At 34.0% G+C, this 14,700-nt stretch overlaps 1 protein-coding gene across 2 annotated transcripts in view; it reads left to right on the top strand.

Annotated features, from left to right (window-relative positions):
* CD36 (CD36 molecule (thrombospondin receptor)) overlaps window positions 1-14,237 on the top strand; it is a 128,969-nt gene extending 114,732 nt beyond the window's left edge. For both annotated transcript variants that reach the window (XM_012721063.1, XM_004676893.2), the window contains exons 7-15: window positions 1,345-1,436; window positions 3,079-3,125; window positions 6,211-6,280; window positions 7,453-7,640; window positions 8,531-8,649; window positions 9,567-9,640; window positions 9,942-9,996; window positions 10,851-11,015; window positions 13,358-14,237. In XM_012721063.1, coding sequence (XP_012576517.1) covers window positions 1,345-1,436; window positions 3,079-3,125; window positions 6,211-6,280; window positions 7,453-7,640; window positions 8,531-8,649; window positions 9,567-9,640; window positions 9,942-9,996; window positions 10,851-11,015 — 810 coding nt within the window. In that variant the 3' untranslated portion in view covers window positions 13,358-14,237. The remainder of the gene's footprint in view (window positions 1-1,344; window positions 1,437-3,078; window positions 3,126-6,210; window positions 6,281-7,452; window positions 7,641-8,530; window positions 8,650-9,566; window positions 9,641-9,941; window positions 9,997-10,850; window positions 11,016-13,357) is intronic.
* Window positions 14,238-14,700: the final 463 nt, after the last annotated feature.

The raw sequence follows: 14,700 nt of genomic DNA, 5'->3' as shown, positions 1-14,700 counted from the left end.
ATTTCAGCTTTGATATCTCTCAAATCAGATTAATACATAATTTTAAAGTAAATATTCATAATATCATTCCTTCTCTAGACCTGACAAAATTATTGCAATGTAAATTAAATACTTAAGCTTAAATTTGGACCCAGCAAGGTTGAAAGTCATCTATGTCCTACCCTAGTATTAGCAGTCTACAAATGTAATAATAGCAGTCTACAAATGTTATGAAATGGAAGTTTGGAGATACAGGAAATGTGGAAGTTGGGGATATAAATAGTTAAATGCCTATGTAATGGTCAGCTTGTACTGTGATTTCATTTGGCATTATTTTTGATGTGTAATATCCTCCTTCACTATATTATTATACTTTTAGATAACCTTTAGTAATGCAACATTTGTGTTAAGTAAATACCCTTACAGTATAAGAGATTCAGTTATTTACTTATATGCTTACAAGAACTGGGGAACAGGCCAGAGGTATGGGAAGTGAGATGACTCACCAGAGACAGTGGGAACCAGAACAGGCAGATGTACTGTTGAGGGGATTAGTGGGCAGGTCAGGAGAGGGCTGTTGTGTCATGTAGGTCAGCAACCTGGCCAGGGATTGAACTCATGCTACAGTAGCTGTGGATAGTTCCACAGTGCTGACACTTAACCTCCAGTTAAATTCAAATACTCGGCCCTGTCTGGTGGAGCAGCAGGTTTAAGCACAGCACTGAGAAGCTAAAGCCACTTCAGCATGAGTTCGATCCCCGCCCCAGAGGTGACCATATGGCACGGCTGACCTCTCCTGACCCACCTGGTGCTCCCCTCAGCAGTGTGCTTCCTCAATCAGCCTGTTCTGTTCCCCATTCTGCCTCCGGTGGTCCTCTCACCGCCCCTGCACCTCTGGCCTGTACCCCAGCTCTGTATGCATAAGTAAATAAATCTTAAAAAAAATACTCATAGCTCTTCCCTTGGTTAATTTTTAATTGTACATACGTAATTTTCAATAACTACTTATTAAACATAACATTTAGAATATTTATAGAAACTTCTCATTCATAGGTTTTGTTCAGTATCTTGTCACCTCAATGTAATAGTAGTGATCAAAGCTACCTTCCTGGCTTAATTTTGACAAAGAGTACCAGAGTTTGGAACATGTCACCTTCTGAAACTTGTTTTCTTGTGTTTGCATCAAGCCCTTGTTTCTAAGCATCTTTTATATTCTATATTTTTAAACTATTGAGACCTTATTGCATATATATATTTCAAATCATTGAAGATAATTATAAATGACCATAATGAGAAATGCAGAGTGAGTTATTTTTACAATTTACAAAATATGGCTTGTTCTACTTTTTGTGTGTATCTTTGCAGTACAATGATACAGCAGATGGAGTTTATAAAGTTTTCAATGGAAAAGACAACATAAGCAAAGTTGCCATAATTGACACATATAAAGGTAAAAAGTAAGTATCTAGATGAAATGTGTGTGTTACTAGGTCACTCCAAGGTAGGAGAGTGTATGTTTAACAATTAGTAAAGTACAGCTTCTGACCTGTGGAACAGGCCTGCCTGGATATCAGCCCTGGATTTTCCTGTGCTTTCAGGTATTGACCCTTTTGTAGTGACAGCTAGTTACACTAATTCATAAAGCTGAACAATGTCCCCACTTTCAGGTTTGGTTTACCTTTATGTACAGGTTATTTCACATAAAGAAATCCAAAGGGATATTTTCTACCTCTGCTCCCATACAACTAGATAACCACAAATGGAACAAAATCAGTATAAGTTGATCTTTTAGCTTCAGTGGCATGACCTTATAGATAGTTTAATGAATCAATATAAAAATTTTCATTACAAACTCTCCTGAAATACATTTCTATAATAGTCAGATTTTTAAAATCTTAATCAGTTCATAAGTAGAATTAGTATTTTATGTACAGTTTTAAAATTTACATAGAACTTAAATACGAAATATCTCCATGTATCCCAATTTCCTTTTTTCCTAGCTGCTACCTTATTGGAGGAAGAACTCCAATAAGTATCAGAAGAAAACCTCAAAATAAATGTCCATCAGACCAACTGTAAATGGAAAATTATCTTTGCCTCATAGTCCCTACCTGAAAATTGTATGCAATACTTAAATATCCACTGGTATAAAATTCTCTTCCATAGAGTTCCCTGGTCAGACTTTTTTTGTGGAAAAGTATAGTAGTAGAAGAAGTCACTTCAAAATGCTCATTTTATGAGGTCATATCACTTAATATTGAAGAGTCAGAATATTTTCTCCATTTCAACATTATGAAAGCTATAGAGGCCAGCTGCTAAGTGCTCCTGACTAGAGGTAGGGTTTCACTTCAGTTCAAGATTCTGATAAGGTTAACTACCCTGCCTGATTAACGGCTTTTTTTGTTTAAAAATGAAGAATTGGCATTGCATTGCCTGCTAGGTCAGGAGTGAGAAAAATCAGTTTCCTATGACCAAAATATATTGAACATGCAGAGTAACCACTTTTATTGCTCCTATATATGAAGTCTATATACCAAAGTATAAATAGTCATTTTTCAATGCTAGTTCTCATACAAGGGTTAATGGATGTTGAGGTATATTCATTGATTTCTACATGTTTTCAATCTATGATTAAACACCTGTTGCTTGTTCTCCCTTACACTGTTTATATCTGTGACCCAATTTATTTTTTCTTCCCATTCAATGTGAACATTCAGTGAACTAGCAAATAAGTCACTTCTGTCATTGGGAAAATAATATTCCCTTCAGGAAAAACCTAATTTCTGATAAATGTGTCTTAATTTTCTTCCTTCAGAACTGAGTATTATGACTTATTTTAATGAAAAACATTTGTAGTTTTTATGCTATTATCTGTCCATTTCCTGGTTTCAGCAACTCAAATGATCTCATCAAAAGGAAAGCATCAAACCAAAAATAGGACCTAATTATTTAGAACATTTGCTGAAGTTTAGCTGTTAGACTTTGTCACATCTAATCATTGTTATAGGTAAAGTGTTGACTCATGATAGACAAAGTAATGTGAGAAATGTACTATGAACATAAGCATGTTTGTTCATTTTCTTTCTTTTTATTCTTAAGAACGCTCTCCTATTGGTCCAGTTATTGTGACTTGGTCAATGGCACAGGTAAGAACATCTGTTTTATGATAGACACCAGTGAACCACCTCCCTCTCCCAAAAATCCAGTCATAACCTACAGTGCTGTCTTGCAGGAATATATTTACCTATCTTGATATCCCTCGAACATAGTCTTTATAACAATACCGATTCTAAATTAAGTATGTATCAACCTAATATTGCTTTCTGAAAATTAACGAACAAGGACTAGCTTTTACTTCATTTCTAGGGAAATATTTTGCTTTGTAAAAGCTTTGCTTATTGAATTGCGATCTTAAGAACACATTACAAATCTTTGAGAAATAGTTCTTATTCACATTTTTATATAGACTGTGGAGACCACTTAAGTCTAAAGAATAGAAATACAAAATGATGATGATTATAAAAGGTAAAGCCTACTTCCTAACAAGATTGAATCACTGAAATTACAAGACTGTCGTCTATGTTGAGTAAGATGATCAGCATGAGAGTAGAAATCATAAATAACAATTGTATTTTAAGTGATGGACTGCATTGCCATCTCATTAACTGATATGTTGGGAGGGGTCAAGATTAGGCGTTTATTAATCGTGAAGATTGTAGATAAAATTGAACATTTTGGATGGGGGCTATGGAGTACTATGAACTGAGATTTAGAGTGTGGTTAGGCTTGAATTATTCTCCTTGAAGAAAAGCAAATGGGTTTAAGAATGAAGATTTTAAAAAAGCAATGGGAATCAAATACAAGGTAAATAAAATCAGAAGTGAATTTCAACTACTAAGAAGCAAAAGCCTGATGTTTACAAAGTTGTTTAGGCATTACCTTGTAGGAAAATTATATAATTAAGATGAAGAAAATTTAAAAGGAAGGGAATTAAAAAGGAAACAAGGAATGTTTATTTTTCCAAAGGTATTATTGAGTTTTTGTATGTTTAACTATGTTGTCATGTACTTGTAGAGAAAATATCAAAAATAATGTTTACTTTGAACCACACTTTGAACCACAGGGCTTGAAGAAATTCTAATTAAAGCATTTCTGCAAATAAACTGTTAAATTTCCCAATACTCCTAAGTCTAGTAATTGTATAGCATAATACTTTAGTCCTTAGATACAGACAGTATACTGTGCTACCACAAAATAGGATTTTTTGGGGGTTGAAAAAAATGTAAGCAATTCTGTCCAAAGTTAACCAGTAGAGAAGTTTTACAGGAGGGGTTCACTTATAAAAATATAAATACAGGCGTATCAGGCACAAAGTTAAAATTAAGAGAAAATTAACAGGAAAACAAGCTAGGAGCAGAGATAGACTGAACAGAACAGTAAACTGATGAGATCCCTGTGAGAGAGATTCTTAGTTAGGGCACTAGGGAAAAGAGACTAATGAAACAAATGTTTCCAATGTGTTTTCATTATGATTTAGGCATAATTCCTCTACTTTCTTAGGTAAATATGAAGAAACAAAGTGAAAATATCATTTTCTTTGAATTTTTAAAGCCCTGCTGATATCAGCTCTCATGTGATAATTGCTCATTGTAATAATTACTAGACATTCTTGTGACATAATTGTCAATGATATTTCAGATAATTATTTTTGAAGCTTTTAATGTGTTGTTTTCCTTTCAAGGTTTAAGTGTTGGGAAGCAGGTCCTGAATGGGCACTGCTACAGCTGGACAGTGTAGCTAAAATGTATTATCCAGTTTACTCAATGTCAGGGTTCAATTCTCTGGTCTTTCATTATATTTCACTTATCACAAGACTGTAAGTGGAATATAATAGGATCGCGACATTGATATATTTACTAGAAGAAAAAAGAAAACAAAGCCTGTAGAAGGATCTTACCCTTTTGAATAAAGATGTTTAGTGCTTCCTTATTTTGGTGATACTGATTTGAGGAGTAAGTGGAGGCATTATCTAGCTCTTTCTTCAAATACCCTCTGTGTGCCATGTAGAAATTCAGTAAGTGTGACAAACTTCAGTGTCATAGATATTTTCCCCACAATTTTCAGGAAATTCTGTCTAAAGGAAATTTAATAAGTGATTTAAAAATTATTCAGCAGACATTAGAACAGATTAGTGAATCATTGTCAAAAGTAAGAACTCAAACTTAACAGAATTCTAAATGATAAGAAAAGTGCTAACTTTTCAACAACATATGACTAAAGTATACATATTTCTTGAATATGGTAGCTGTATCTACCATGTGGCTCCATTCCAATGTCCCTTTTAAACTCTTGAAATGTGGCCTGTATGAATTGAAATTCACTGTAAATGGAAAGTTATATAGTTTGAGATTTAATTTTATACTAATTTCATGTTGAAATTAAGGTATTTTGATATTTTTGGACATACGGAGTTAAGTAAAATATATTTTTGGACATACGAATTAAAGTGTGTGTATATATAATATATATTTATATAGCAAAACAAAAACCCTATTACATCACATCATTGATGGGAATATAAACTGGTACAGCCATTTTAGAAAGGGATCTAATTTACCTTAAACTAAAAATGAAAATATTGTATGACGTGGCAATCCTACTTTGGGGTATCCATCTGAAGAACATGAATTTCAAGTTAAAAAATGATGTTCTGCAATTTTTATTAAAGCATTATCTATATGAAAGCACCTAAATTCTCACTGATGATATCAAATCAAGATGTGGTACATTCATACAATGAAATACTGTTCAACTACAAGGAAAAGTGAAATGTTGCCACTGAAATAGCAGATGGGAAGGAGTTTGAGGGAACTTCATCTAGTAAATTAAGACAGAATGACAAATATAAATACTGTGTATTTGCATAGCACATGATTCAGCAAAGCAAAATACTTATAAAAACTAGTAGACGTAAACAATGTGAGGTTTCTGAGACCAGGGGAGGAAGAAGGGTTAAAGGGAGTAAAAGAAAAGTAGTGGGAAAATAAAAGAATAGAGGTTTTTGGGAAAATTCCTTTTGTACAACAAAGCATAAAACCAAGTCTAAAATAAAAACAGTTACATATGCTGTTTGCATTAAATTCTATTGACCATGCTAAAATAAAGATTTCCATATTTTTCTTGGACACACACTGCATCTAATTCCTTGCCATTGACCTGGCTTTTAAACAGATGGGGCCTCGTTTCCACCTTTTATTGACAAGAGCCGGGAGTTGCAATTCTTTTCCTCTGACATATGCAGGTAAGAAAAGACAATGTATTTTTCAGACTCATAAGTATCTCCTTAAGTGACAAAATGCAGTCAAAAAGTTTACATTTAATATGGTTAATTATCGTGTTATTTGAGAAAAAAAATATTCCTCAGGAATATTTCCCTTCTTTTACTCAACTAGTAGTATATCTAATGAATCAAGCCTACAGTGGCATGTCCAGTTTTTCTAACATTCTCAGAAAATGATACATATAACTGTTAGTGTGCTCTGCTACCTCTGTTTTGTTAATATTACTGAAGAAATGTTGATTTTCATCATTACATTTTAGAGTACTGGATCTCCCCCTCAGCATTGTTAGCATACCCACACAACACCAAGGCACCCATAGTCCACCACCATAGTCCATTGTGTTCCCTCCTCCTTTGTTCTTGCCCTTTTTTCTCTCTCCCTCTGGTAACCTCTGACTGTTTGGTTTCTTTATATTCCACATGTAAATAATCTATGGCATTTGTCTTTCTCCTACTGACTTATTTCTCTTAGCATAGTCCTCTCCATCTTTACAAATTGATGGGGCCCAGTAGATACCATACAATCATTGAAGTCACATCAATCTTTGAATCCTAGCCCTGACCCTGAATTCTGTGTTTGTGGACAAGCATTTAACATCTCTGAATCTTCTAATGATCTATAAAACTAAAGAGTCAAGTGTTTTTCTTAGGGCTATCTAGGACCAGAAGAAACAACAGCCCTAACATTGCCTAGATTCTCTGCTGGATGCTAGTAAATGGTGGAGGTATAGGAGATCTTTATCATTATTTCCATGCACACCTCCCAACAAGAGATGGCCTGTCTCTACAGGGTAAATTTTGAAAACCAAAATTGCATTTAAACTTGGCACAAATGAAAAGATTTCAGGCTAATATGCAAATGTATGTAAGAAATTAACAAGGTTACATCCATGAAGAGGACATTTATGCATATGTATAGATTATGTACTCTTCGTAGGTCACAAACACAAATTGATCTCCAAGTCATTTGAGAACACATATAAGAATAGCTTATTTAGGAAATGAGTTCTGATGTGATTTAACATCTCATAGTAACTTCTTTCCTAAGAATTAAGCAAAAGCATAAAACTAAGGGGAAAATCCCTAACATAGTTCAGGTAACTAGAAATAAACCTTTTACTCCTGTGTTTTAGGTCAGTCTATGCTGTGTTTGGAGGTGAGATTGACCTGAAAGGAATCCCTGTGTTTAGATTTGTTCTTCCGCCCAAAGCCTTTGCATCTCCAGTGCAAAATCCAGACAACCATTGCTTCTGCACAGAAAAAATTATCTCAAAAAATTGTACATTGTATGGTATACTAGACATCAGCAAATGCAAAGAAGGTGAGTAAATATTCTCAGTATCGCAGCTTCTGACATAGTTTTCAATATTCTTTAAAAATACCTTTTCCCAGGATTCCTTTTAAAAAAAAAAAATAAAAGGAAGACACAAAGTGAAGACAGTATTGTTTGAATTCCAAATGTGTATCAGTTTTGTAAAATTTGGTTACTAAGTAAAAGCACACATATTTTTTGCTATTTTGGAAAATGTCAATTTGAGGGTGTTTTTTTTGCCCATTTTTTAAGTTTTTGCTTATTTCTGTCAATTCTTTGTGTATGACTTTCTTGTATAATTTGGACATTAGACATGAGGCTTGCAAATATTTCCCTGTATTCCACATGTAGACTTTACATTTTGTCGATGGTTTTCACTATGTAGAATCCCTGTATAGCTTTTAGAGTGGGGCAAAATAAAAATAACCAGAGTAACTTGAATATCGAACTATCCATCGGCAATTTTCTAGCTTTTATATTGAAAAAAAGAGAAATATTTCAGTAAAATAATTGATAAATGTGAAATTTTAGTCTTGTTTTGCTCATTCCTTTCATTTTGATTTGGATGGGAATAAAGCAAAAGCTCTCAAGATAGTCTTAGTCCATTGACAGATTAGTATATGGTAGAAACTTTGTGTTCATAGCCAAAATTCACATATTGAAAATTAACATCTAAGAAATCAATTTCGATTCCTACTTTATGATTGTTTGTTTGTTTGTTTTTACAATGCTATGTAAGGTTCAGAAGTGTGGGCCTTCACATCTCTCATGAATGTTGCCATACCTACCAATCCAGAATTTTCCACCATAGACACTAAGTTCTCTCTCGTTTTTATTTTAAAGGAATCTACTTAGTGAGGAAATGACCTATCCCAATTGTCTCTTAAAATTGTTTTCAGGAAAACCTGTGTACATTTCACTTCCTCATTTTCTACATGCGAGTCCTGAAATTTCAATCCCTATTGAAGGCTTACATCCAAATGAAGAAGAACATAAAACATACTTAGATGTTGAACCTGTAAGTAAATGTAGTATTGCCCTGAGTTTTTTTTTTTTTTTTTTAATCAAAATTGAAAAAGTAATTTTAGTGGTTATCCACATTTATTGAATCACAACTTGATATATTGCTTATTTTCATTTCAGTAATATTGCATTGATTTCTTCCTATTGCTACTTACTGTTTATAAACTTTTTTAATAGTTCAGAGCTCAGAACTACTGATAATAGAAATGCTTGTAACTGACTACAAACATTGATGTAAATTTGTTATGGTTATCTTACTTAATTGAAAATACTGTTGTATATTACTAGGGACTCAAATTTTTAATATACATGTATAAATCTGGGGCAAGATCTATTAGGGTCAAGAAAATCTATAGAATTCGTATAGCAAAGCAATTATCAAAATGTAAATGAAATGTTTAAATTGTACATTCTAACATCTTTTTGTTTAAATAATGATAGAAGTAAACTGGTGATACATGGATTCTGAATGAATAGGTATACTTAACCATTGTATGTATTTCAAGAATATAACTTTGTAAATTCTTCTGTTTCATTTTTGTTGATTTCCCCATAATCTTTTCAGGTAAAATCTCTAACACCTTGACATTAGGTTAGGCAAAGAAATTATGTGGTGTGTATGCTGCCTTTAGAAAATCTAAAAGGGCCTCACTGTTGGTGCAGGGGTTAAAGTCTCAGTGCTATCAAGTTATTGCCAGCCACTGCAGCTCAATTTCAGTCCCTGGCCAAGCTGCTGATCCACATAGTGCACAGACCTCTCCTGTCTCACCCACTGCTCCCTTCAGCAGGGTGTTTCAGTAGATCACCTGTTCTGCCCCTTACGTTGTCTTTGGTGAATCCTTTCATCCCCTTATTTCTGGCCTATACCCCATTCTTATATGTATAAGTAAAATCTTAATTTTTTTTTTTTAGATAACTGGATTCACTTTACAATTTGCAAAACGGCTGCAAGTCAACTTATTGGTCAAACCAGCAAAAAAAATTGAGTGAGTCTCTTAAATGTTGTCACATGAATCCATATTTTACTTTCCTGAGTAGAATTTGTTGAAAGGGAAAATCTGCACGCATGGAAAACCATCCAAAGAGATTTGTTTTAAAAAATTTCTAAGTGAAAATATGTCTGAAACAGCTCATGAAAAATTACAATTATGGAAAATAAAAATCAAGAAATTCAAGTTTTAAGTATAATTAATTCCTGAATATTTACACTAGTAATGACTAAAATTTCTATTATTTATGTATATTATTAGTATATATTTTCATTATTATTTTCAATGTATATTGCAGGGCACTAAAGAATCTGAAGCATGAATATATTGTGCCTATTCTGTGGCTTAACGAGGTTAGTATTTCCATCAGTCATTAAACAGACAACTTCCATGTATGTCATTCTGGGTAGGGGTGTGGTGTGGTCATGTGCATCTGAGGAGGTGTGACCCTATGCCTGTGAGTCACATACAGGCTTCTAAACCAATGCTAACCTCAATAAATAAACTACTTCAAAATTGACTAAGTATATATAGCATTTGAAGTCACAGATGTTTCCATTGCCCAGAGAAATGAGTTTATATAGTATTAATTAATCTATTGAGAGAAACTATTCAGCAGTATGAAGTCTGATAGTTTTCAATGTTTTTCTTTTAGCACGATTGTTTTCTTTTACAAAGAAAAAGCATCTATTAAATACCTTTTTTTGTAGTGCTTATCTGAGGAAAGACTCATGTGTACACGTAACTATTAAAAAAAAAAAAAAAGTTTCTGCTATTACAGTGTTAATACAGCCAGGCCGGGTCAGAGTAGGCACTAGCAGGGTCACCTACTGCTTGGTAAGAGGTCTTTAGAAGGTTCGAAGCTTTTGACCCTTGCAATCCCCACTCTGTCACTAGGAAACATGCTTCAGAAAGTCAAACTATTTCATGAACTATGTCACTAGTTTTGAAAACCAAATGACTCCTAGTGTATTGAGGAGTGCTATATAATGTGTTTAAAAGGATGAAATTTTATTTCATTCTGAATATTCCACTTTGGAATTTCTTGCCTTCCTTGACATGCAAAGTGATTTCACTAGCTTGTCTTTTATGTACAGCTAAAGCCCATATGCGTGTTTGGAGGAAAGGGATACTAAATGGAAACTTAGGAATATTGTTACTTCACTAACCCACACAATTCACTCTAATATTAATAACTTGATTACAGACTGCTACCATTGGTGATGAGAAGGCAGAAATGTTCAGAAATAAAGTGACTGGAAAAGTACACCTTCTGCGCCTGGTAGAAATGATCTTACTCAGTGTTGGTGTGGTGATGTTTGTTGCATTTATGATTTCATACTGTGCCTGCCGATCAAAGAAAGTAAAATAAGTAAGTATATAAGTTTATATCATAAAAAATGTGTTTTGTTAGTGACTACTTGTTGCATTTTATCAAAGAGTGGTTATAAGTAGGCTGCAAATATTTCTGGAAATGTCTGTCAAACTAATGTTTCCAATATATCTTCCAAAAATTCAAGTTGCTTAATTATAAATTATGTTACATTTTAAATTTTGGTGGGAACAGGAAAAAAGATGAAATTTTCACCTTTGAAGAACTATAGAGATTTTGTACAAAAATTTGACTCCATTTTTTGATTATTTAAGTCTTTTTACTCCTTCTAGATAGTTGATTCAAGCTATCTTACATACGTTATATCTTCTACTACTATTTTTTACCTCTTATTTGTGCCAACATAATGCTAAAAATTATATATGATTATCATATTAAAACCTGATATAAGTTCACTGTTTCCAACAGCCAGAGAATCATCAGCATTTAATCTCCTAGAAATGGTGTATAAGTTGCAACAGTTCAGAATTGTGTGTTTTCAAACTGAAGGTTAGAAACAATCAGGTAGAATTTGGGGGCCAGTATTTTCTCTGAGACTGGGCTGTTTCCCTAGAAATTGCCTTTCAATATTTTGTGATCATTTCTGTTACTATGTGTGCATTGAAAAGTAAGCAATTCTGCTTATAATCTTTTTGGACAAAATTATGGAAAATGCTAACTTGTTATGCTATCTATTCTATTCTAATGTGAACATATCAACTTTAAAACCTGTCATTAACCCAGTAATAAAGAAGGCCAATTAAACAAATATCTTTAACCAATTTATGTAATTAATAGAGAAAATAATCTGTAATGCTAAAATAAACCATAGTAGAAAGACAAATACCTCTGGGATTTGTTCATCTCTGGGATGTAGACAAACAAAATGGAACCAGACAAAACCAAACTAAAGACAAACCCTGGAAATCTGACTGTAAAACTGGGGATGCCAGCTGAAGAGAGGGAGGGTAAATGCAGAATGCATTTAGGGGAAGGTATAAGGGTGCTTTGGTTGTGATGTGGAAATTCCATCTGAATAGATGGGATACTGTATTTTTGAATTATATGCAGTGCTTATACAAACTAGAAAAAGAGCTTCCATTAAACAACAACAAATATTATAAGCAAGCTTTTCAAATGGAAATGTACTATTTATGAAATTTATCTGTATTCTCTATTAAAATTAAGTGATAAATATTATCACTGTTCAATGAACCGTAGCACAGTACCTAGATTTATACATGGCTAAATTAAGACGAGGCATTGAAATATTTTCAGTGATTTTGTCCACAAATATAAGTATTGCTTACACATTTTGCTGTTATAAGGAAAAATTATACTAAATAATAAATTAAGTATGCCTTTGGATAGATTCATCAATTATTAGAAATATAAAGATGGAGGAGCTGTGTGGTTTTTTTTTTAAAGCTTTATTTATTTGTGCATACAGAACTGGGTACAGGCCAGAGGCTCAGGGGCAGTGAGAGGCTTCATCAGAGACAGAGTGGGGAACAGAACAGGCAGATCGACAAAGTACATTGCTGAGGGGAGCAGCGGCCGGTCAGGAGAGGTCTGCCACACCATGTGGTCACCTCCGGGGCAGGCGGGAATTGAACTCATGGGGAAGCGGCTTTAGATTCTCAGTGCTGTGCTTTAACCCGCTGCGCCACCAAGGAGGGCCTTTTTTTTTTTTATTATAATGTATTTTTATTGCTATTATTTTAATGACTTTAAAAAATTATAGTAGTTTTATTACTTTTGTGCCTTTTTTCATCTCTCTTAAGTAAGGGCTCTCCCTGATGGCTCAGCACTGCAAGCAGGCAGCAGCTGCTTCAGTGTGAGTTCAATTTCTGGCCCCACAGGTGATCCACGTGGCATGGCAGACTTATCCTGACCTGCCCACTCCTCCCCTCAGTAGTGTACTTCAGTCAATCTGCCTGTTCAGCTCCACACTCTGTCTCTGGTGAATCCTCTTGTCTCTGGTGAATCCTCTCATCCACCACACCTCTGGCCTGTACCCCAGTTCTATATGCATAAAAAAAAAAGAAAAAAATTAAGTCAATACTATCTTCCAAAGTGGTCATGTATTCACGACCAAGGAGGACATCCCAGGGCACATGCTCCTCCAGGGCAGATTGAGCTGGCCACCTATTCTACTGCAACTCTGGAGTGCTGGGAGTAGCCTTCCTCACATCCTTCTTGAAAAGAAAATGACTGTCTTACCCAAAGTCACTAAGAGAAGTTTTCTCAGCAACTTCAGAAATTCAGAAATAGGAAATGATGAAGAATGTGTGTATTGTCCACTCTTTCTGACAAGTTGCAATCTTTCTTCTATTTTTCAGATTGCAAATGAATCTACAATTATATACCAGTTACATCAGGACATTGCCAATGTTGATATACAAAAATGAAGATTTGATGTGGCTTTTTACCAAACACAGGTTTATCTTTTAGCTGAAGAAATTGGTAGCATTCTATTTCTAAGCAACATGAGTAAGAGGTCATTACTTTGAGTTAAAAAAAAAAAAGCACCATTTAAAAGGTATCCTTTACACAAATGAAATGAGTTTAGTTTCTATAATGAAGCAATTATTTTTATCTGGTACTGATTCACTAATTGGCTCCCTGGTGGCAAATTCTGCAGAGGAGTGGATGTTCTAGAAAATCCTGAATCCTGAATTCTGATCTCCTTATCGAAGGGGAACACACCATCACCCTTGGTAGCTCCCTATTGAGTTGAACAGTGACAACAGGACTGTCAGTTTTTCACATTTCACAAGCACTATTTTGAAAGACATTTGAGAATTGAAAAAATATAGTTATGAGCCATTTATTATATATTACTTAAATTTCTTTCTCTAGGAATTCTTTGTACAACAAGAGCAAGCAATATAACCAATTTCTTTACAACCCCATGGGCTTATATTTTTGTGTCATTAAGTATACCCATGGTATTTCTCTTAGCATATTCAGGCTCTTTGTGTTTAAAGACCTTCATTTCCTCATTCTTCAACTATTCTGAATTCAGTGGATTTTATTTTTCTGCTGTTATAATTTAATGCTTGTCAACTTGAGAATGCTGTGCTAATAGTAAGAGATGTAAATTATAATAAAAGGATTATTGTATGGAAAATGATGGTATGTGCATTAGTAATCATGTGCTGTAATAGTCTTGCTTTTATGGTCACCTCAGAAAGACTGGTTTCAAGCATTAAAAGATGTTCTGCCTTCAATTTCTGTGTTTTGTCTAGTTTCTGTTATATCGCAAAAATCTCTAAAGTGTTCTACATTGTAAGTTCAGTCCTAAAGAATTTCAATGAAAAGGGAAAAAATAGGGATTTGCTTTCTTCCTTTATTACAGCAGGACTTAAATATTAGACTATAAAGGCTTTTTTCCTTCACTTTAGGAGACATATTCCATGTAATCCTGCTTCATTGGGGTTCATTTGTTTCAGAAAACTTTTGCTAGAACACCTTTTTAGAAAGGGAAGATGGTCCATATTCTGTGTTGTTTTTTAAACACATGTTTGTAGGACAAAGTGTTAGTTTTATCATCTAATCAAACCAGTTACTAAGAGTAAATAGGAGCAGGGAGAAGGTTCAGGACATGAGTGGGAAGAACACCAAGGGCTAAGGCAATGGTGCATGGTGGTGGGAATTTCACAGGGAAATAATATATTGTGCA

This window comes from Condylura cristata, unplaced genomic scaffold, assembly GCF_000260355.1.
Source record: "Condylura cristata isolate star-nosed mole 26May11 unplaced genomic scaffold, ConCri1.0 scaffold00005, whole genome shotgun sequence".
Lineage (NCBI taxonomy): Eukaryota > Metazoa > Chordata > Mammalia > Eulipotyphla > Talpidae > Condylura > Condylura cristata.
The sequence above is the reverse complement of the archived record's forward strand: the minus strand, read 5'-3'. Positions and strand labels throughout refer to the sequence as shown.